Consider the following 26,137-nt stretch of genomic DNA (forward strand, 5'->3'; position numbering starts at 1 on the left):
TGGCACACAAATTTGAAGGTTTGCATCATCATCGGCAAAGGCCATTGGTTCTCGCAATGTCATGTGACCGCAAATGTGATCTGAGATCTTCAATATACAGCTCATCTTGTATGGAAAACAACATTTCTGACATTCTGCATAAGATATTACTTCTATGTTTCACAGATGAACAGATTTGGAATGACACAAGGGGGGAGTAATGTGCATTTTTGGGAAGCAGATAGTTCCATCGTGCTGGACTTTTCAAATGCCATTAAGGTGAAGATTCTGTACTTACTCTGTTTGAAGCCCAAGTACGGTATCCTCTCAATGGGAGTTTTCCTCTCTTTCATGTACTTATACAGCTCCACCAGGAAGGCTTGCTCGTCTGTGTGGCACTCCTCATCCATCACCACCTTCGGGTTATCCTCAGGCGTCACTTTTTTACAATTGGGCTTGGGCTTGGACACTCCTGATTTTGTGTCCCCCTTCATCTAAACAACGAGACGTATTTAAGAATATTGAAAAGCACCCTTGCCTGGTCTGTCATAGGTGGATAACATCACAAACTACTTTAAAAAAAAAATCTAATATTATACAAATATAAAAAAGATAATGCATATGTTACATCAGAGGTTTTCAACAAGTAGTGTTTTTCATTTATGATTGAATCAGTGGTTTTAAATGAATTTTTATCTTTGTAATTTTCTAATTTATTTTGCACTAATATTTGGGTTATGTAACACTTTTTGAAAACCCCTTATTCTCACTAAAACTGCATTTAAAGTACAATTATGAATATATTAATAATTTCAAATAATTGTTTTCTATCTGAATTTTTCAAAATGTAATTTATTCCTGTGAGGACTTTTTGGCAGTCTGTACTCCAGCCTTCAGTGTCACATGATCCTTCAGAAATCATACTAATAATATGCTGTTTTGCTGCTTAAGAAATATTCCTTGTGATTTTCAATGTTGAAAACAGTTGGGCTGCTTAATGTTTTTGTGGAATTCATAATGCATTTTATTTTTGAATTCTTTGATGAAAAGAAAATTCAAAAGAACAGCGTTTTTGTAACATCATGAATGTCATATTTGATAAAAATGAACGCACCCTTGCTGAATAATACTAATTTACGTGAATCTTTTTTTTTTAATTAACCTCAAAATTTTTAACAGCACTTAAAACAGGTTGAAAATACAGATCAAAGTGATGTTTTTGTTTGTTTGTTTGAAAATCAAAACATGCATACCTCCAGCTAAGAACCACTAGTTTATATACTGAGTGTTTTCAGGTCTGGAAAAAAACAAATGTGGCGTAAAAATAGATGCTGTGGATTTCCTCAATACCACTGCAAGCTCTCACACACTTAAAATAGCTGTTCTGACCCCGGAGTGCGTGTTTGAGAACTGTTCTGGAGTCAGTTTTACAGTTTCAGGCCCCACCATGCTGTCACATGCTGCAGTCATCTCTGGCCCACACACGTCTGTTTAGCCATCTGTTCCCGATAATCAAGAGCATTTATTTTCCAAAAGGAGTTATCAAGGCCAGTGGAATATGTGAACATATACAAAAAAAAAAGTCAAAGAAAGAAACACTGAAGCATTAGGTTACGTTGACATGAACTAAACAATCCCTGGAAGCAGTATAACATGCTTTTTGAAATGTATGTATGCATGTTCTGTATCATATAAGAGCAACTGCAAAACAAAAACCCTTTGTTATTAGTTACAATTGTGTATTTTATTATCACTGGACCCAAATTGCTCTTCTTGAAATGTAGTTATTTTTGTTGCACAGCTAAGATTTAAACTCCATTGGTGTTCCACAGAAGATCAGGACTCCCTAAATTAAAATCAAATTGTGAGGTAAAGATTCCCATCCCAAGTCAAGCAGCTGATGGGGTCCCGAAAGAGCATGAACCACATTAGATCACATCAGAGTCAGGGCCGGTTTAGATCACAGAATGTTTTCAAGGTTCTCAACAAAGCTGGGGTGAATTAGCTGCTGTTTTGCCGGACAAATATTCATCCAGACGAGGAAGGTCATAAAACACTGCCCTCATGCTGGCAGGAGATTGGACAGGAAATGACATGTAAGGGCAAAGGTTGATAAAATAACGAAAAGAAAAACAACTGAAGCCCATTAGTCAAACATGGGAAGCTGAAGAAACAGTAACACTAAATGCCAGACAGGAGGTGGAGGGGGAAAGTGCTTCAGATTGATGTATTAAAACTGAGACAAAATCTACTCATAACGAACATAAAAAAAAAATGCACTAAAAGACTTGCAGAAAATAAAGGATGACCTATATATCTGTGACCTTGTCTGTACTGGACCATAATGAGGTTTAGAAATTGTCTGCACTGAATGATATTGGAAGCCGATCATAGGCTTATTTATTAATTAATTTATTTTAAATGTAACAAGTACTGTATACTGTTCTTTCATACCAATTTTCAAACTATATATATATATTTTTTTTACCTTTGGTATTATTTTATTATTACAGTTTTGTTTTACATTATCCAGCTTTTACAGCAGTAAAATTAATTAATTTGAATTTTTGTATTTGGTAAGTATTGTATAATATCAATTTATGATAAATGTAAATATTTTATTACTGTATAATTTAACATTTTAAACTCAGGTTTTAGTGTGCTTTCATATTTATTTATTTTGTTTCATATTTAGTACACAATAGTAATTATTTATAACATTAGCCATTGTATGACTTGCTGAAATGGGCAGTTTCTACTGATTTCTGTGGTGTTTTCTACATAAACATTCCTGGAAACTGCTGTGCATGATGGTCAGACAGTCTTCTCTTGTCTAACTTCTTATATATGTGGACCAGACCTTATGCTGATAGTCAAAAGTTAGGCTCGGGGGGGGGGGGGGGGATATGGGGGCTGGATTTAGTTCATAATGTCAAAATAATTATCTTTTTGGAAAATTATCAATTTGTATTGACCACAATTTCAGCATCTGTGTATTTCTAAAGCCATACCTTGACTAGACACTTGCCCTCCACACCGTTGCTCTCTTTGGCTGTACCACCCTGCCCCTGCGAGTCTCGCCGCTGGGAGATGGAGAGCTTCTTCTTCCGGGGCCGGCCCTTCAGGTTGGGTGCTGTGGACAGCAAAAGAGCAGTTAGAGCGGTTACTGACAGCCATGTGTACAAATAAGGAAACATGACAACATATAAGCCACGTCTGCGGTAGACACACATACACTACAGCCGGCATCGTTCCACCAACTGGTTGCTTGACAAGTGATCCCTGGAGCCATACCAGTGACTTACATTGCTTTAAATTATACATCACCCTCCTTCATTCTGGATATTTTTACAATGCACGGCACTCAGGGCTTAATTATCCTGAGACAAGGTCAGAATGCTGTCTGTCACTGTTAAAGGCATTCTTGATCATCAGTTCCACATCATTTTCCTATTACATTGCCCTCCGAGCAAAGATGTTAGATAATACACATTGTAATTCACAATTCACAGAATGAAAGGATGTGTCAACAACTGGAAAACAAAAAGAACCTGAAGGGTAAATGGCTAAAATAAATAATATGCCATCATCATGGTTCAAAATAACAGCGGAAAGTGAGGTAGGTGCTGCTGGGTTCTTCCAAAAATAAAAATTGTACCATTATTCGCTCGCACATTTGTTAGATATTGCCCAATAAAGCAACTTTCCACTTGACATGGCATAGCCCAACCATATGAGGCATGTGCCACTTCACCACTTCCTTTTGAAGGTCATATTTCTATATTTGTAAATTCTACCTTCTTAAAAATAAAGGTTCTTTATTGGCAAACCCTTTCCATTGCAGAAAAGCTTCTTTATTGTGGAAAACAGATTTTTCAGATCATTACAATTTTCTTCACAAAAGGTTATTTTAAGAACAATTCACTGAAAGGTTCCTACGGGAACCAAAAATGTGCAAATGTTGCAAAAGCAATACTTTTCTTACTGATTTCATCGCATATTGAATGTATTGCCTTATCTTTTTGAGTTCACCTCTAAAAATGAGTGTCAGTATTTGGCTTCATATTTCATACATCTTGTCTGCAAAGACATTTAACAAGTGAATTTGCTTTACGTACGACAGCAGAAGCTAGAGATCACGGTTTATAAAGTTTCAGAATTTTTTCTTACACAAACGCATTGCTACAGAAAGCCTTTATTAACCCCCTGGAGCACTTTTTATAATAAATGAACGCACTTTATTGGACTGCAAAATCTCGACCCCAATTCACTGCCATTATAAAGCTTGGAAGAGCCAGGGCATTTTTTTTATATAACTCTGATTGTATTCGTCTGAAAGAAGAAAGTCATATACACCTAGGATGGCTTGAAGGTGAGTAAATCATGGGGTGATTTACATTTTTTGGTGAACTATCCCTTTAATCAATAAGGACAATTCAATACAATAGAACAAAGATAAAAAATAAAAAATAGAGTGCTTTAGGTTTTTGAAGTATGTCTACCTCACTAATATATGTAAGAAATACAATAGAAATTGAATAAAGTAATCAAATGTAAAATAAAACACTGTACAGATTTCACTGTATTAATAAAAAATATAACAATTCCTATTAAAGCTACAAAAGTGATTCAGTCAAGAGCAGTGAGTAATTTTCACTTTTCACTTTTGTGGTTTGATTAACATTAAAAACGCCGAGACCTAATGCTCGGATCCTGTATATTGTATCAATTAGGGGCTTCACAATTAATCAATTAATCGTTCAAAGTCCACTTGTTATTCTGCGTGCTTAAGATGCTTTTTTTCTTTATACATGTTATCTTAATGGGTTTATCCATTGTTTTAGTTTTAGTATAAAATTATAATACCTTTCATATTTTTACTTTTTTATAATTAAAAGAAGAAACCAATCAATCCAATGTATAGACGGTTTCAACAGCAACAACATAAACAAACGTTTCTGCGCATGCGCGTTTTTTTGTAAACAAAACAGAGCTATGCTCACAAACGCTGCGTTATCAGGCATATAACATTGCAAGTCTTCCTTCAGAAATAGTGATATAAAAACACCCGTGCCTCATTTTGATATTTAAACATATAAATGTAAGGGATTATTATTATGAAACGCAGGGTGGCCAACTCTCACGAATCTGCCGTGCAATTGCATCAAACGATGGAATAAACATAAATGTAAATTACGATAATCATAATTAATAATCGCATAATCAACAATTATGATTTTTGTCATAATTGTGCAGCCCTAGTGTTGATGCAAATCAAACACAGCTAACTGTGTTTATATGAATACTTGCATAAAGTCAGTAATTTTGACATTTGAATGTATTGGACCATTTAAGTGCATTTATGAGTGTGCACAGAAAACCATCTGACAGACAGTATGCAATGGCTGTATTAAGTTTCTTTTGTGACTTGTACTAAATTACCCGTTTATCAAGCCTGCTGATATATCCGCCACCGCTGATAAGCACACTGCTGAGTGAACAGTCTTTTGGGGTCAAAGGAAAATCAAATGTTTCACATTTCTAGTTTCTAAAAGCTTTCATTGTGCACCTGATGAATGCCATCAAAGCATCTCTAGCATCAAGCTGGAATACAACAAGCTGAAACTCGGCGCAGCGAAAGGCAGGCGGAGCTTTTGACATCAGGACAGGTGCTCTCGAGCACAGGTTCAGTGAGGTCAGCTCCACTACATTCCATGTGCGCTGATAATTAAATCATCGCCAAGGTTACGCAGTGCCCAAGGCTGCAGCCACAATCAGGCTGGCAACATGATCTGCCCTTGGAAAAGAAAAGACAGCATCAACTAATCAGCTGAAGAAAAGCTTATTTTATTTTTGGATTCTTTTCTCAAGGAACCATCTTTTTCATCAAATCTGGCGCATGCATAAGTGGGGTCAGAGAAACGGCATCAAATGAGCCCATTTGTTCATAAATAAACATTTATGCAAGAAGCCTTTTTGTCACCTTGGCAACAGGCAGGTTGTTTACTTGGCTGCTGTGGCCATGACAAACACATTTGCGCAGGCATCCGTGGGCTCGCAGAGGAAAGGCTTACGTTTATTGAGAAAATGAGGGTGCTTCTTTCTTAAATGTCACTTTTCCTTTGTTCCTTAGACTAATCCACTCAAACCGGATTCACATTCACAGATTCTTCCTCTTTTAGCTTCCACCCCACATCAAAATCATTTGAATTCTAGTCCTGTTCTAGTCCTGAGTAATTTATTACTCATGATTGCCGGAGTACATTCGCTTCTTAGCTTCACACTTGTCATCCTGCACTGAGCTCTCCAATACGAGCAAGCCATTCCACATTTTTTAGACTTCCATATTATAAATAACAAATAATACGTTCGTTTAATATGCACACTGCCGTTTAAAAGTTTGGGGATGCTCACTAATATTGAACGATATTCCAGACCATTTTTTAAAAGGAATTGCAAATTGTATTTTCATATGCATAAATTGTGACGCAGTTGCATCCAAACGCAGTTGCAAATCTTGCATTTAAAAATACAAACAGTAATGGCAGGCTTATGGACATGGAAAAAACATTTGAAAATGGACTTTGCTTTTCCATTTGAAATTTGGCAGACACTGTGCATTAGCAAAATCAAAAATGCAAACATTAATGCAAGATTGCATTTGGTTTGTCACAATTGTGTGTCCAAACATGTAAAACGCAATCGAAAATATAATTTGCAATTCCTATTGAAAACAGTCCAGAATATCTTTCCAAACATAGATACCGTGGCACCAAACCCCCTCATGAAAGAAGACGTCATGTTTACAACCATTACGACGAGTGATTATCAGGATCAACTAAATGCTGGATTTTCAAAAGTATGTGGAATATTTAAAGTTTGCGGCATGTAATCTTTAAAATACATCCGAGAGTTTTACACACTGGTCTATTATTGTAGTGACATTTCCATGCCTCGAAACGGGACAATGAATGAAATGGACTGTGATTGGTTGTTTGACATGTCAGTCAAACGGCCTCATGGGTGGGCCTTGGCCAATGAAAGCTGCCCTGAATTCCAGACCTTCAGCTACGCAAGACTAGTTTCCCCCTAAACTGACGGCTCCCATTGTCACAAACATCAAAAGCTCATTACCACAACTCCGTTGCTTTTGTTTCCAGTAATCTCTGCGCTTTCCCTCTGTGGATTTTAACAGGTCATTTACCATGGTGCTGAGGGCTGATGGGTGGCCAGAGCTTTGAAGCCAAGCAGGGCTTCTCTACCTTCTTCCAAAGTCATTACAGAGCACTATGGGGTCTCTAGCAGATCAAATATCTGCTTGTGCATTCCTGTGGTCGTGCTTTTTCCTTTGAGCAAATACGTTTGAAGCATATCTGCGGATTCTCTAGAGTTTTGGCCTAAAACATTTGAGGTGGATGGAAGTTTCAGAGGAAGCCAAATTAAATGAACTGTATCTGAGAGTCTCATTCAAAGTCAGCCCACACCCGTCCGCCCAAAACACACAAACACACACACAGACAAGGCACAGCATGGGAAAAATATTCGCCCTCACATTTCATGGATTAAATCATTGTACAATGTGTTTACAACAACTATAAACTTAAATTAAACTTAATATAATAAATAAAACTTTACAGTTATTATCAGGATTCAATATGACTTGATATTTTCAGGCATTTTTTAGTTAATATATTTGGAAGCATTTGATTGATGGTAAAATGTTAGACTATGATATTATTGGTTATGGTTATATTTTCCTGCTCACATGGTTATGGTTACATCATCAGAAAAGTAATTTTATAGCTGAATAAACTTAATTGAAATGATTGAGAAAATTCGAAATTCCGAGCAAATGTCTAAAAAACAGAAAACATTGTTGCCTTTGTCCTTTTTCGTTTTCTTTCTTTGTTAGTGATTTTTTTTATTTCTCCAGCTATTTGCCAAGGCAACATTTCTCATTTTCATTCGGCCGTAGATTGTACAAAAGCTAAATATCAGTTAATTAAAAACTATATAGACATAGATATTACACACACACACACAAAGTGATAAAATGACAAAGTAAATATTAATATAAACTACAATAGTATGCCAGTCTGGCAATGAGTTCAATGATTAAACTAACAGTGGTGTTCACTGAGTTTGACATATCGGATTGCTGTGGAAGAGCAGACTGTGCTGAAAGGTCACGCTCATCACATGACCTGTGTGTTCTGGCACACGTCCACCTGATGAACTCTGTTGCTTTCATTCTGCAGGAAGACAGAGGGGCTGTACGCCAACTTCTGCCAGGCTAGTCCCGCCCATGTTTTCATCACCATCCAGCTGCACTTCCATTCATAACACTCCGGCACACGTCAGTGAGGTAACTGGATTATACGAGCACTTAAATAACAGACACATTCATAGCAATAATCCACAGATCAGAGTAAGAAATCTGTTAAACAGGAACTGTCTCCTTGGCTCTCTCACGTAGCCTGTTCACACATACAGTGGTTTTACAGCTTTACAGTCACTTTTCTGTTGGTGATGTTATGTCCACCATTACAGATTTTTTGATGGGCAATGCAGATACGAAGCTGATATATATATATATAAATACATATATATACATACATATATATATATATATATATATATATATATATATATATATATATATATATATATGTGTATATGTTCGTACTACAGCAATATGAACATGAGAAATGTGTCCATAGCAAATAAGTTTAAAATATAAATGAAAAAATAAACAACGTGTATTTATTATTTCCTGTTAACAATAATACAAATCTTTAATATTACCCAATAAAGAATATGGTATAGATATATTGTGCAACCATTTTTTAAATAAAGTTTTGTTTTTGTACACTTTTGACACCATTAATAAATACAAATAAAACAAGTCTGATTTATTCAAAAACCATTTAGTGCCACAAGATATTTTAGTCACAAAACAATGTAACCAAAATGATAAAAATAAATAAGACTGATCTAACTTGATCCAACCCTTTTGCTCTGCTTCTGCACAGCAATCTGCTCTTCTACTCTTCTCCTGCTCTCAATATGCTAATATTCAGCTTCTGTCATGAACTTCTGACTAACTGCAATTTGATCTCCACCTAAAAATATTCCAACATCATTTTGTTTCTCTCTCTCTCTCTCTCTCTCTCTCTCTCTCTCTCTCTCTCTCTCTCTCTCTCTCTCTCTCACTTTCTCTCTCTCTTTCATTTTCTCCACACATTCCTTTCAATCCTCTCTGTCAGACTCTGCTGTATTTTTATTTTATTTTTTAGGTCAAATCCACCTGAAGTCACATGATAAAAAAATAAAGCTCTTGTGAGCGCAGACTGTGTTATTAAAAAAGCTCAGATGTAAGAGTAATCGCCAGCACTGGAGAGTTGTGCTAAATTATTTATATACTGTACGTCATGTTACAGGAGTCATCTCATCGACAGCCAGTTGCCCTCTAGTGTTACTGTGAGGTATTACTCACGTCAGGACAATAGCGACACACACACACACACACACACACACAGCAAAATAAAAACAGTCAATACAGCTAGTGCAGCAGAATCACTTTAACCCCTTCCTGTCATGACTTCATATTAGATAATGTAATATCTGTATGGATAAATATTCAATTATGTATAATTATATATTACTATTCATAATAAAATAATAATTATTAATTATACTAAAGTAGTGACTATATTTTTACACTTATCTCTTTTTTTTTAAAATGTTGCAAATAAAAAATAATTACCCAACCAACCATAATGGTCATGCATTTAATTATTTGTGCAAGTACCAGCAATTTAAATATTATATAAATAATAATAATAATAATATACTTAAATCATTACTGCCTAATTCACAGTTTAACATTAAAGCTTGTGTAACACATGCTCCTGAAAGTCATGTTGGGGGTGTGTTGTCAGCCTTGGCACAAGCGAGTGTGGAACGGGACACTACGAGAGGGATTTATAGACATCCAAATTAACAGTCCCTGGTGAACAACAGATGCGTCGTCACCCGATCCTGCCCCTCAACATTTACTTCCCTGTACTGGATTTCATCCTCATTTAGACATGCCACAGTATGACGAGTATTACGGGAGGAGGTTATGACTGAGACTGGATCCACACACACACACTGGCACAGGAATGTGTAATAACCATCATGCCAATTTCTCATAAATCTCATTTATTTTCCTAACTCTGTCGCTCTGCGCTGCTCCCCACCCCCCGCTGAAGACGCTAATATGCCCTGTGGTTTGACCAAGAACTGGCCATCTCTGTTGACGTTTAATGTATTGGATATTTGGCACTTGCAGTGGATTAATGCGGTCTGGGAATAAATTCAAGCGGGGTGAGCAATGAGCTCAAGAATAGATTTGTGCGGTCTAGAAATTGCTATTAAAAGAACTGCTTCTCATCTGCATAGAACTGTATATTTTATATATGTATAAATCATTTGTGGCAAAAACACATTTGAAACAAAATACATTTTGCTAAAATTTCACATTTTTAAAATGCATAATATTGCTGAAATATAAATATTTTTATTATTAAAATCAACTGTCATGGGTTTGATTTCAAAGGAATATTTATATAAATGTATGGATATGAAAGTGTTATTTAGTGTGTGTGTGTATACGTGTATATATGCATGTGTGTGTAGCAAAAAAGTGTGTAGCAAAAAATTTAAATATGAAAATTTATTATATATATATATAAGCAACCAAATTATAATGCTAAATACATGTATTTATAGCAATATTTCCACTAAATAGCAATATATTTTCCCAATATCTTTTTGGCTATCAGAAAATATATCAAAAATACATATGTAATGTGCAGTAATTTATGGGGTAAGCTTGAAAGAAGGTAAACATTATTATTCACAGCTAGATTTTGAGCTACAACAATGCAATGATCCATGTGAGAAAAGATGACAGAAAGCGCACCATCCTGTGGCAAATTCATCAAACTAAATTGCATGATATCCATGGGGAGAGCAGAGAGCACAGTGCAAATTTGCATCAGAATTGCTGATGCAACCGCATTACCGCCAGCACAGCGCAAGTGCGGCCCGACTGACAGATGCATCCTGGGGGACAAAATAAAAGGCCAGCATGTATCTCAGACAGTCCTCTTAAGCTGGAAGCATGTGTGTTTGTGTGTCTGAGAGAGAGACAAAGAGACGGACAGATCTGTCCACTTATGTAAGCATGAAGGACCTGGGCATCCCTGTTAGCTCTCCATCTTGCCTGTGTGTTAACTGTGGGTTAGTTAAGGTGGTCCTGAGGCGGGGGGATGCAGCAGGTTCCAGATGGCTCTTCATATGTTGTAATATCAGTTCTTCTGCACTGCAGTCCAGAAGCATGAGCACTATGATACATCCTACGCCAGATAAGATTCTTTAGAGCTCTTTATAAGATTAGCAGCATCTTGGCATGGATGGATTGGTTTGTTAGCGATGAGAGATTAAATATATTAATATAACTGTCAAATAATTATTGGGGATAATGGGGCAAAAAAGGGTTTTCAAAGGAATTATTTTAATCTGGTCAATGTATTTTTGATTTGATAATAAAATAAAAAAAAGGAATTTCTTCCAATTTTTTACAATTTAACATCGTTGTGACAGACTATATAATAAAGAGCAATTAAAATTATTCAAAAAACAGACAAATGGTAGACATTTCAATTAAATATTATAAAATGTCAATCCACTACTACTACTACTACTACTACTACTAGTAATAATAATAATACAGTACTGACAAACAAATATTTTTTTACAATCTAAATCTAAAATGTCACAATGCAAATATACTGTAAAACAATAATAATAGCAATATGCTACTACTAATAATAATAACATAGTAATGAGAATATTTTACATTAATCTAAATATTATAAACGGTCAACAAATAATAATAATAATAATAATAAATAATCTAGTGTCAATCTTTTTTTTTTTACATTAATCTGAATATAAAGTCACAATGTAAATAATAATAATAAAGTAGCATAGTGTTGCACAGTGTAAAGACAGACAGATTTTTACATTAATTCCAACATTATAAAGTTAACATTATAAATCAATAATAATAATAATACAGTAGTGAAAATATTTTTATAATATTATAAATATTCTAAAATGTCACAATGCAAATATAATATTAATGAATATAATACTACTACTAATAATATCAATAATATAGTAGGGAGAATATTTTAAATTATTCTAAATATTATACAATATCAAATAATAATAATAATAATAAAGCAGTGACAACATATTTTACATTAATCTAAATATACTGTAACGTCACAATGTAAAATATATTGCTACTATGAATAAAGAAGTGTAGTGTGGTACAGTGTAAAGACAGACAGACAGAGAGGGAGATAGGTTAACAGACAGATATAAAGACAGATGGTGTAACTGTAGCTGTTTGTTCATTTCTGCTGATATAACGTGAATTCCACGGTGGCTGTGATTTCCAGGGAGACAGACGGCATATAAAAGATCTTCTGCCTGCCTCAGAAACTTTGATTTCCACTGAATATAATTAAACAGCCCAGTGTGTGCTTTCTGTTAGTCAACACAAAAGCAGGTTATTTCCTGAGCTCTCATTGTGTTTCCAGCACTAATGATTTTCATTAGCACATAAGCAAGGGTAAACGTCTATGAAATGCTTTCACTCGGTCTGAAATGTGTACGTGATGTTTAGCCGTGACCTTTATTTTAAAATAAACAGCCCTGTTCGCATAAAACGCACAGATTAATCCTTAACTCTAAACCTATTAAGAACTTCAAAGGCTAAATGCTGAAGATGGAGGGAGACCTTTCATGAGAAGGAGATGTTGTTATCTGTGTGTATGATTGAACAACTCTGGCCCAAAGCCAAGCGCTAATCATCATTATACATCCGACCGCAGACCCTGTACCATAACCTCACCATGACAACCGCGATACAGACAGAGCATGTATATTTGCCAGAAACTTTGAAGTCAGCGCCCCTGCTCCAGATGAGCCGTTTCAATTGGCTTGATGGAATCGATTCAGTTCCGACACATGGAATATTACAGCCTCATTTCAGAATTAGCAGTGCAAGTCTGCAGCTGCTTTGAGATGATCGTTTTTTTTAAATTAAAAGATAACTTACGGGCATCTGTTCTCATTCAATGTTCACCGTGTACTCAAAGAAATCCATTTCAATCCATTTCTCTTTAAAGTGTTTCTTTTTTATCCAACTGATATGTTTTTCTAAGACAGCAGTAGGTTCACTTTTTCAGGTTTCTCACACCTGTGCATCATCACTTACATATTTCTGACCCATCAACATTTGCCCTGAAACATTGTGGCTTATTAACAGAGATGTTTATTTTGACAGCTTGATGAATATTTGGTTTTCTAGCACCAAGTTGTACCGTATGAGCTGCAAGAACAGTATTTGAGCACAAGAACACAATCCTGCATACCAAATGTTGAGCACTGTTGCTGCTCTGGACTGAAAATCCATGAATAGAGTTGAAAATAGGGTCTGGAACTTCTATATTTATGTAAGGTTTTCTGTATTTGCAACCATGTCGTGCTGATTTGTGAAATAAGCGATAAACATATTTAATTTAAACTAGTTGGCAAAGGAACATTTCTCATTTTCACTTGATGTACTAAAATAACTAGAACTAAAACAGAAATAAGAATAAAAAAGAATAAAATAAATAAATAAAACTAAATAAAATGAAAATGGAAGATATTAAAAAGATGCATTCAACACAACCATTTAGGTTAAAAAAAAGAATATAAAATATTTAGTTTATTATTATTTTTTATATTAATTTAAGTTTAAGGTTAATATACAGTACAGACCAAAAGTTTGGACACTTTTTTGACACATATTTTTAAGCATTAAACTGAAAAAATGTATCGCCTTCACTAACATGCTAATTTAGACTCCATTTATATATAAATTATATATAGGCCTATATATTTATATCAATACCGCAGCAGTTGTTGGTCCATTGTCACCGCGATGGTAAAAATCCTGCCACCATCACAGTCCTAGATGTAAGTTAATGTCACTTAATGCCACCTATTGAGGGACCCTGTTGTATGATGACACACTGCGTGGTATACTATAAATTGAGACATCAAAGTGCATGCTATTTGTGGACAATGCCATGCAGAGTTGCTGTTCCACCAAAACCGCAAAGTATCACCCAATATGTCATCAAAACAAACAAAATTAATTTTCAGTGAATGCCTTTTGATTAAGGTTTGCCATAAAACCGGAGCACTGTGTTAGGAAAATTCAGGGCCCTGTGGCATCCAGGCTGTCCCACTGCTTTCACTAGGGGGATCCAGCCCGGCTCGCCAATGGCACAGATGGACACATGCCCACACATGACATGCCAGACCTGCTGTGCAGGGAATCTGATAGCGAGAGAACAGCTCCAAGCTCTCGTCTGCTGAACAATGCTCAGGTCCATAGACCCTCCCTCTCTCTGCCAGCGTTCACAATTATATTATTTGCATATTACCGTCAAACTCTTGAATCAGCAAGTTCCTTGCTCTTGGTAGGACGGGTCTACCGAGTTGCTGTGGCCCTGTAGGCTGGGCGGGCCCTGTGGGACCAGAGCCCACAGCCACTCCACCCGACAACTGCTGTTTGTCTTTTAGGCAAATCTTTGCCCAGGAATGGATCCGCTCCATTGGCCAATGGTGGTATTTGCATAATTTTGTATTCATTTCCATATTTATATAAATAATACATTTCTAATGTGACTCAGAGAATAATAAGCAGGACGTCGGGTCTACGCTTGACTTCTTCTTTAAGATATTACTTAGTTTAAAGGCAAATTAATTATAGTCAGTGAAGAGGAATTATAAATAGTGAACATTTAAAGGAATTGTTCACCCAAAAATAAAATCTTTATCCAGTGCTGTTACATGGGTCAATGGAAAAACAGAGTGCCTACAAAAAAAAAAAAAAAAAAAAATATTACATTTGAAAAGAACATTTTAAATTATTTTTTAAGGTAAAATATACATTTATATATTTTTCAAGATATTATTTTACAAATATCATGAATTTATCATCCATAAATGAAAAACATTTTTAAAATATTTTAATTGTAAAATATAGATTGATATATTTTTCAATACATTATTTTACAAATATTATGAATTTATCATCCATAAATATTTCCTGTTCTTTTTTTTCTTCTGCATCTTGGTAACATCAAATTATGTTAAATAGATACATATACAAAGAAAATATTTTAATGAAACTGCTTTTACGAAAAAATAAAAACAAAGTTTCCTTCACAATTATTTTTTCTAAATTTTCTTCATTATACTAACCAGACATTATCAAAACTACTTTTATATTCAGAAATGAAAAACAGGCTCATTATAGTAGGGTCACTGTATGTATGAATAGGATTTAATGTATTTTTGAATAAATGAATACAGCAGGACAAAGAAATGAGTCCAAAATGGCCATATCTTTACGATATAAAAGCAATACATCAGAATGCATATTTTATAATCTACACTTAAACTTACATAGCAGCCATTGAAGAGTATGCATGGTTAATCTAATAGTGACAATAGACCTTCAATAACCTCCAGTATGGTTCATCAAATGAAGTCTTTTTATACGATCTGAGGGTCACGAACTCTCTGCAAAACAATCTATAACAATGCTTCATTGTAAACTAGCAGGACGTTTCACTCCGCAAGACTTCATGGTCTACAGTGCTCACAATACACAAACTGTGCACCGGATCTCAGCAGAAATGGAAAGGAAATTCTAAATGGTTAAAGCATTTAATGACAGTAGGATGAGTGAGAGAGACCATTGGCATTCAGAACATGCCCATAATGTAGTTTTAATATAATTCCATGCCATTAAATCTCTGTAAAATGTGCTCCAGCTGAACCTTCATGAACTGAAGTGAATAACAGTAAGTTACAAGTCTTGACACTGGAGATTGGTGAGGTCATTAAGGCAAAGCTGCTAGTGCAACTTGGGCAGGGAAATAAAAATCTCATTCATATCTTCCATAGAGAAACTGATTTTAAGACAGATCTACTATGAGCTCTGAAATGATTAGCAATATGCTTCTGTTGCAAGTTGATTTGAGTTCCTTTTGTTTTTTTTTATTATTATTAAGGATTTATTGAGTGCATTAGTGCAGCCTTGATTCTGGATGTACTTTTTCCATAGTGATTTTCATTAAAGATTTATAAGTCATGAACAAAACCAATTAGCTACAAGGTGAATCACAACATTACAAACTCTGATGAGAAGCATATACTAGGTACAAGATATATATATGCTGAATACTGTTTTTTTTATAATGCAGTTTGATATCTTCCACAAAAAATAAATACCATTGATCAATAACACTGTAGCTCACAGTAGGCCTGTCTTTAAAGTTTATTCAAAATCAATTCGTCCTTGGAGAAAAAAAAAAAGGATTTTTACTTCCAGAACCTGACTTCTGCACTCTATATTCAATTTCCCACTGAAGAACTACACTACCCATAATCCTGCAGACATATCCACCAATCAGAGAAGTTGCTCAATTTCACTGGCCACACCAGTGAAGCAGTGCAAATTACATACTTGTGTTGATTTCCCTACACTCTCAAACTACATATTTTGAATTTTTTCCTGTCATAAATCAACACTAATCTATTTTACCATAATTTTCAGCTTTGTTGGTAACTTGTAATGCTTCACAAAATAAGTAGTATCATTATCTTTTTCTGCCTAAAAGTTGTAATGTGTCATACTAAAGCTGGTTTGTTTGATTACTGAAGCAAGACTGCTGAAGAAGTGCCAATTCACCATTGTGGTGTATTGCTACCCAGCTGAATAATGAAGCGCTAGTGCTGCTAAATTAAATTATCCTTAGGTGAAAAATGGAAGAACATATGGACTTTCCCTCTGTTACAGCAAATAAAAACAGGCAGGCACTTGTAAACATTCATTTTTACACTCCTCTTCATCTTGTTGTTGTTAGTGGTTGAGTTGTCAGTGCCATCATGAAGAGCTAAATGTTTTAACAATAGTCCTCAGTGTTTTGTCCCACAATTCCGCTATAATACAGAACAGCTTTATACCAAAATTCAGTTGTCTACAAAAGCAGCTACCTTCTATAGCAGAGTCCTGAATTAAACTGAATCTCATAAGTGACTGATTTGGAACACTTTAGAGAGGCAGAACTTCATAAATAGCACACCTCGCAAATCAGCTGGTGACACTGTGATATTCTAATATAGTGCTGCAGGGGCGATGTATTTTTGTAGGCCAAAATACAGAAGCGACTTAAAATGCAGAAGCATTTAACCACTTCTGGTTCCATCATACTTAATATATGGGTTTTTTGAATGGGTTTTTGGTTAAATGCCTGAATAAAGGTCTGTGGTATTTATATCTGTGATATTTTGACATTTTATTCTGCAACCTAAAATGCATCAGTAATACCACCTTGTGATTTTTCAAGCTTTTACTTGTAAAAGGCAGTTGCTATCAAGCGGCTAAATGGGACTACAGAGATTGCCTGGGAAATTAAACATCATCACAATAAGCAACTTTATTTATTCCCTAGTTCACTTTTTCTACTCTTGCAAACCGACTCTAACTCTGGTAACTTCTGTTAATTGTATTTAGGCTTCAAAATTCATAAAAGTTGTGTTCATTTGTGAAGATTATGAAGGTGAACAAACATGTAAGAAACATATTCTTTGTTCACCTTGGGACTTATTTTCTACAATACTCCAAAAGCCAACGGACAAATCCTATTGGGAACCAGGGTGATGCTAACTTCCGGGTTGGCCTACAAAAAAGATTTAATACTGCAGCACTCTATAAAAACAAACACAGTAATATTGATATAATTAAAACACATTCTAATAAGCATTAATATACACACATATAAAAAAAAGTAATAAAACTAGAAAAATGAGGAAAGGATGCAGATCAAACAAAAACAATGACCCTCATATCAACACCATCCAATTTAGGCCACTGGCTGTTTTTCTTTCTTTTCTTTTTTTTTTCTTTCACAAGAGCTTTTTGTGTTGTAATTATTCCTCATATGCTTCCCAATGACCTTGTTGAAACAGCATGTTCACCCCTCACTTTTACATCCTAGAAATGATGTATGATTTGCCTAGTAATTCTGTGCTCTAAATGGCAGGGGAGGCGCAATGCGCTAACTAATTGTTTAAGCATAGCGGAGGGCTATTAAAGAAGCTCTTCACAATGGTACTCCATTATTTCTGCATGAATGCTACTGCGCTATGCAAACCCAACTGGGGCCCTAGCCATTCGCTCTGTCAATGTTAATGCTCCTCTCTGTATATAATACTCTCTGTATATGATTAAATATACAGAAAACACTTTGAGAACAAACACAGCTGTTATAATCTTGTTTATTCGTAACAACCCCCCCCCCCCACACACACACACAATTTTATTGTATTTTTTTTATTAATTTTTTTACCACTCAACATAATGACAGTTAATTACAGTGAAATACAATGCGGGCAAATTTGTCCCTTGGGTCATTGATATGTCAGTGTGGTATGCAAAGCAAAGCGCATTTGTGTCCTAAAGCCCCAGGGGGAACAGAGACATAGAACTCTGACAAGCATATCTTTGCTTCAAAGTTTAAAAGCAGCTGAGACACCTCATGGCTGGGTTATTGTTTCCTCACATAACTCGAGAATTGTAGCTGATGTGCGTACAGGCATGACAAAAAGGTAGCATTGCTAATGCGCAAATGTGTTTATTTGCTTCCATTGCTGCCAAATGGAATATAAAACCAAATCATCTCAGGAAGACCCAAAGATTTTTTTGCACTGAAAAGAATTTCCAGTATATTTCAGCCTATTAGCTGTCAAATTATATAGTTATTTTTACAGAAGGAGTTGTATAATTTAATTAAAATTCTAATTAAATTGCATACTGTGACATTAATTTGCTATTTGTAGGGCCCTATGATTTCTGCAATGTGGCAAACACAGATGGAATCCTGTGATAAAAATGGAATTTACTGTATAATGTGGAATCTGGATTAATAAATCAAAAGTAGGGATGCACACTTAATTCACAATGTGAACTAGTGTTTGTGAATATTAAACCTTAAAAAAGACTAAATAGATCAATTTGACATTCGTGTGAATGAGTGGAGCAGTCTAGCATTTTAGTATTTCAAAAGCATTAAATTTCATACAATAATTAGATACACACAAAAACTTGAAGAAGAAAAATATGGAAAAATATTACTATTGTACAGTAGAATATACTTCACAAAGTAATAAAAATGACAGTATGACATAATTTTTCCTTTGTTTTGATAATTAATATAATATCCTTTGTTTTGATAATTAATATAATTGCAATCCACTATATTGTTTATAAAATATTATTTCTACAATAATTAAAACCTAACTTATTATTGCCCATGTAATACAGTGTGAACCATTGTGGCTATTAGAAATGTAATTAAAAGAAAACAAGATCCAAGTTCCCAGCCAACAGAACATTAATCACTATAATGGTGACTACAAATAAAACCAAATATTTACTCTATTATCCCACAGAACAGCACAATGTTTTACAGTAACTTATTATAGAAAATTACCGCATTGACTGCATTGATTAAAGTAAACCCTTAATTCAATATTTTTTAAAGAATTTACTGTTAAATCTGTCTTTATCTGACAGTTTATTAATAGCTAAGTATGAACAAAGATCATGCATTACTCAAAATAGTTATGATGTGGCCAAATGTGCCCCTCACAGAGTTATAAATTGATGGGTAGCCTCTCATCTGAGATTTCATTGATGTTTGGAGCTCTTACATCTAATTGAATTGAAAAAGTCAATGAAAGATAAAAAGTATGGAAACAGAGACGTCCTCTGCATGTAGCAGGAATTAATATGGATGGATATGTGCTCAGAGAACACCTGCAGGGAATCTGGCTCTTTACTTGGAACTGCTCACACCAGGGGATTCACTTTCAGCATGGCCAGGGCCATGCAGGACATGCAATTGCAAAAGGTAATGCAATTAAATGTGTATTTGTCTATGCATAAGCAAGCAGGGTATTATTCATGCACAACTGTCGAGAAGTAGCCATTAGATTAAAAACTAATGGTTTAATGCTTTTCTGAATGCATCTGAAGAGCACTGAATGCCAAGTCAGTCAAATATACTGTATCTGATGCAAATCAGCTAAGGCCAGCTGAATAAGGCACAGACGGGTGATGTGATCTTCTTCAGCCAGTCAGATCACGCTCTGAGTGCTCGTGCATCATCAATCACTCAGTGATATCAATTAACTCCATTTGTAGGGGTGTAACAAAGTATCGATACATGTGAGTATCGCAATATTTTGTTTGGCGATACTGTATCGATTCTCAAAAACGTAATATCGAAAAATTAACCATTTAAATTAATAAAAAGATTTAACTACGTGACATTATAATATAATACCAATAGTAAAATGTTCAGAAAAACATCAGTTATTGCACAAACTTCCATTTTTTGAATTACCGTTTTGTGTTTTATAAAAATTGTACAACTTTTAATGTATGCAATAATATAGATCCATTAAACGACAAAACCATTTAATCTAAAGGTATCAAACCAACTGTAAAATATACAGAATATTATTCAGTATAATGCACAATACATCGTTTCTCAGATTATGCCTTTATTGTTTTTATATACAGTAGTGAATCCATATTTTTCAACCGTTTTATATACTGTACCCACTTAAATTAATTAATCTGACACCGTTTGAGATAAAGGTATCCAAACCAAACCAACTGTATTATATTCAGAATATTATTCTTTATAATGCACAAGGCTTGGTTTTTCAGATTATGCTTTTATTGTCTTTATATTGTTTTATTTTATTAAAGGATTTTTTATTATTTATTATTCAGATTTGTAATAAAAATCGTCTGCACTAACGTTACGCTAACATCTCACGTCACAAGAAAATCACCAATCATTGAACATGTCAATCATACATCAATTTAATGAAATATTAACATACAGTACTAATCATGAAATATTTTGATTGGGACTCGAGTGGACTCGGGAATAAGTCTGATTCCTAATATGTTAGAGTCAGAGTCAATACCGAGTCAAAAAGTCCATGACAAGACCAAGACCATTAAAATATGGTCTCGAGACTGAGTCAAAGTCTCAAGTACTCAATACTGCCTCATGCCAATGATTAGTCCTACTGAGGAGGGAGGGAGGGTGGGGAGTAAGGAGGGGGATGAGGGGTAGGCAAAAGGGAAAGGACACAGTCCATAGAGCCAGGTTGGAATAGACGGTGGGAGGGGCTAGGAGTAGAAGGTGCCAGATCAAGACAGCGGACAGCGGCCCATGGTGGGGTCACCAGAGGGAGGAGCCATAGTGTAGGTTGGGCTGGCGATACCAGGGGGTGATGGAGATGAGGAAAAATGAGCCCAGGATGGAGATGGAGAGAGGCAAATCCAGGGTGACACAGAGGTCCCGATGGCCAAGGTGGAACAGACAACTCATGTGATGGAGGAGAGGATCCAGAAAACCATGGTGGAGACAAAGCAATAGAGGACCATAGTGGAGCCAGAGGAAGGGGGGAACCGAAATCTGATGGAGCCAGAGGGATGAGGCAAAACTGGAGCCAGTGGGATGATGGGCCACGGAGGAGATGAGGGAGCTAAGTGTCAAGGCAGAGCCGAAGGGTTGAAGGGTCTAGATGAAGTCCAGGACTTAAAGGCTGGGGATCCTTACACCATGGCAGAGCTAGAGACTGACAGACTCGAGGTGAATCAAGCAAACTGGATGGCGCTGACTGAGCTTAGGGACTGACAGGAACCAGTGGAGACAGGGCTGAAGAACTGGCTGGATTTAGGAGAGGAGGTGGCAGAGGGAGGCTTGGAGAGAACACAGGAGAACAGGAGCTAGGTAGAACCAGCGGGGAGACAGGAGATTCAGGGCTTTGCAGAACCAATGAAGAAGCAGGAGATTCAGGGCTAGGTGGAACCAACGGAGCCTCAGGAGAATTGGGTATATTCTCCCCAAAACAGTCTATTAAATCCACATTAAAAATGTCTTCAAGTTCCTTATATTAATTTCCAGAGGCCAGTTGCAGTTTACCATCAGCCGTGGGAGTGTGGGCTGGGTCACAATCCATTCCCTCGATCTCCACCAGCTCACGCACCTGGTCAGACATGTCGTGAGGCTCTGGCTCCGGGGCAAGGATCTGCTTGGTCACTTGTGTTTGTTTTGGTTCATTGATCTCGGCGGGCTCTGGCTCTCCATCTGCGGTGGGCTCAGGCAAATTCTCCATAAAGCGAGATGGAGATAGTGTGGATCAGTGTGGGGTTCGAAATGTCATCCGCTTGGCAGACGGATACATTTTTCTCCAGCACCCAATCCACAAATGCAGCGAAACTCACTCAAGGACTATCCATGGGCAGGCTAACACGGAACTGCTTGCATTGTTAAAAATACAAAGCGAGAAGTCCAGGAAGGTGGTGAGATTAGCCAGATAGATAAAGTCTCTCGTGTGGTGCTCAAGGTAGAAATCTCCATGCTGTAGGCAGATGGAGCTGGATGACTGGCAGTTCCAGTTAATTGCTTGTTAAGTGAGATTTTATCACCAAAAGTATTACCTATTTGATTAAAGTTAATACTTTTTAAACATATAACTAAACGGGCGTGGACCATTAGAGGAAACAAAATCAGCAGGTGCGACTCAATGTGTTAGTGTGTGAGGAACTGAGAAATCAAGTTCCTCACTGTTCATTACAGGACATTATATTCCAAGAGGCCATTATCAGAACTTTAATTTGAACCCACACGTCTAATACCACCTCACGGTCCCATCATTCCCCAAACCAGTCACCCTGGGTGACTTACAGAATATGTTTGTCCCATTCACACTTAAAACTTATGCTGCTTATTAAGCCTGGTGTGTGAATGGATCAGTTCTACAGCATGTCTGTTGCTCATCCCAGAGTCTGATTAGTGCAAAAGAGCACAGATGGCAAAGGACAAGTCTGAATCTATAATATGTCAACTGCTAACGGCTATGCTAAAAACGAGGATCTGATTAAAGTTTAATATGTGAAGAACAGTTAGTGCCCTACTTCCTGTGATAATAACATTCAGGCAAGAAATCGAGACCACTGGCTGAAAGAGAACAGAGCAGTATGTGACTATAAATATCCATCTGAGTAATGAGCATGTTATTGAAGTTCCTCTCTGAGCTGCTTAGCCGTGGTTGCCGTGTTTATTGGTCATTGTTTAGACAGGGGGAAAAGCCTTTTATGGATTAATTTGATGTAAAAAGCTCAAGTGCTCCAAATAGAAAGCTCTGTGTGGCATTTAGGAACATTACATAACCCGCAATAAAAAATATTTCAAGCTTTCATAATGTATTTTACAGAAAATTTAAGTGAACAAACAAACAAAAAAGAGCTTCGCTGTAATTTACTGTTAAAGTTAGCAGCTGAAATCTAGTTTACAGTGATTTACAAATACTAGTTTACAAAGCCTGCCTTCCATTTTGCAATTCCATAAAGGGAATGTAAACAGAAAAATCTGCTTTAAACATTGTCAAATGCCCATATCAGAGAAACAGCATTTGCTGTCGCTTTCATCCACATCAAGCTTAATTTAACAGCTGTGGCCTTTAATTGCCAAGCTAAAAATTATAAGAAGGGACATTACTTAATGCAAAAATGCAACAAGGAGGAAAAAGCTGAGCATTCCACAGAAAACTATTTACTCAAGATAGATAAAGCATGGTCAAGGGGCCTTGAAAAACCTTGTTATTGTATTACAAATTACATCCATTATATGCCTCTCAAATAATAGCTAGAGAGGGAGAGATGCATAAAACACAAACTAGGATGTAATTTTTCCTGATGCATTTGCAACATATTCCTTGAGCATTATTTACTGTAAGCTATTTTCAGACAGATTTCATGCGCATTTCTTTCACGTCTATGTATTCAGTCTCATTAAATGTTTATAGGGGAAATGCTGCGAGGATGTCAGCATGGCAATAAATCATAGGATGCGTAAAAAGCTCCATCTAAACACTGTTCGGAAAACCAGGCCACAATGTGAAAAATGTGAATTAAACTGCCTTCGAGTGAAAATTCACCTGTCTAAAAAGCAGATTTCCTGCCAGCATACAAGTAAAAATCATTCTTGGTCCCCAAAAGGTTGAGCTCCATTTTTTTGGCATGAATTATTAAACTTGCCTGTAAGTAGTCTAGTGGGGATACACGCAACTAAAAATCAAGCTCAATATTTACTTCCTCAGCACAGCATTCCAGAATCAATGCACGTCATGGCTGTGTTTCTCCAGTTACTTTACAACACTCTATGAGGTATTCAAGTGTTGACACGCAGACTACTTTTCCAGAACACAGAAGGGGTGGTGGGGTGGGTTGATTCATTTGAGCAAGAAACGTCAACGCTTCTCCTGAGAATTTATTGCAGAGAATGAGCTTTTAAAACTAAAGGGAGTCAGCGGAGCAATTAGTCCAAATCAGAGCGGAGGACACTAAAAATATCAACGCAACCTCAAATGTTAACTCTGACAATCCTATGACCAAAACCTGGATTTGTCTTCTAGGATTTGCTGGAATAACTTAGTGACACAATGTTCACATTTTCCTCAAAGAATAGTGGTGGGGAAAAAATAATCCGCAGAAGGGATTTAACCATTTACGTCCGAATCAATTAATCCCGCTGGCTTTTAAAGGGCTATGTGATGCTCTGATGGGTCTATGACAAGCAATTGTTGGGTTACGCTGATTACATCATTTTAATTGTGTTTAATCACACGAGGGAAGGATTGTAGGGTGGGAGAGACATATGGCTGCACGATACTGAAAAAAAAAAGACATTGCGAAATTTGACTTTTACAGGAATTTTCACCAGATGACTTGATTAGTCATATTTAGAAAGAATGGAGCATTCTAGAGTGAGTGGGAATGGGTTGATTTTCTTGGGGAGTGCATCTCCATAGAAAATACAAATAATAATAATTAGAAAAATACTTTGAAAAATGACCTTTTAATCTGAACATATTTTTTGAGTGTGAAATAATATTGTAATAATACTGCCAATCCATTACGACCATAAAATAATAAAAAAATGTCATGACATCATTGTGATTATTCATCATAATAATAGTGAGATTACAGTGATATTACAGAAAAAAAAATTAAACAAAATAAGAAACGTATAACAAAACGTAAAATTTAATGACTATAAAATAATATTTTTTAATGATTTTAGTGTGGTTATTAACTATAATATTGTGATATTTTGAAATAAAAATAGTAAACAAAATAAGAAACATTTTGTAATAATACTGACAATTCAATGACAATAAAATAATAACTGTTACGATTTTATTGTGATTATTGATTATGAATCTCCGCTCTGTGTTTTCATTTACATGCATGAAGCCCATGATATCAGTGCCTCCAAACAGCTTGATTCACAGCAGATGAACAAACCTGTTCTACACTTTTGAGTAAATGACACGCTTAACACTAGTAAACAATACATTCAATTGCAGACAAAAGAACTAAGCTATATTGCAATATTGATTTTCTTTCGATATATCATGCAGTCTTATAGTGGGACGTGAATATGGTGGCAAGGTGTAGGCGCTCAGCACTTAAATGAAGTAGTCTGTTGTGCTCTCAGCTGTCAAAATGACAAACCTCCAACGCCCCATGGGAACATTAGGTGGAAATAGTGGCAATTTGGTTTTAATTTGATGTGATGCGTTACAAAACACTTTCTGGAAAATCATGTGGGAGACTATGCACCTCTCTCTCTCTCTCTTTTCCTCTTTGAGAAGTTCTCATTGCTCAGGGATACTGTCCAGACACATTTTATGATGCATAAAAGAACACAGGACATCTGCTGTGCTCAAACCCAGGAAAACGCATGAACTAAGGTACTCATTTGAAAACCCTTTCATGAAAAAGGCAAAGTGGGCTGGCACGGTGGTCCAAACATGACGTTGACACCTGAGAGACTTTGAAGAATGAGCCAACACTGATCCCTGTTAAAAGTTTTTTTTC

At 36.0% G+C, this 26,137-nt stretch overlaps 1 protein-coding gene across 1 annotated transcript in view; it reads right to left on the minus strand.

Moving 5' to 3' along the window:
- The window catches only part of LOC113056333 (AT-rich interactive domain-containing protein 5B-like), a 105,778-nt gene that overhangs the window by 29,145 nt on the left and 50,496 nt on the right, over positions 1–26,137 (minus strand). Inside the window, exons 5-6 of the mRNA XM_026223013.1 lie at positions 2,991–3,112; positions 278–473 (exon numbers count right to left, since the gene is read on the minus strand). Of these exons, the coding sequence (XP_026078798.1) occupies positions 278–473; positions 2,991–3,112 (318 nt within the window). The remainder of the gene's footprint in view (positions 1–277; positions 474–2,990; positions 3,113–26,137) is intronic.

Source organism: Carassius auratus, chromosome 37 (genome assembly GCF_003368295.1).
Source record: "Carassius auratus strain Wakin chromosome 37, ASM336829v1, whole genome shotgun sequence".
NCBI classification, from domain to species: domain Eukaryota; kingdom Metazoa; phylum Chordata; class Actinopteri; order Cypriniformes; family Cyprinidae; genus Carassius; species Carassius auratus.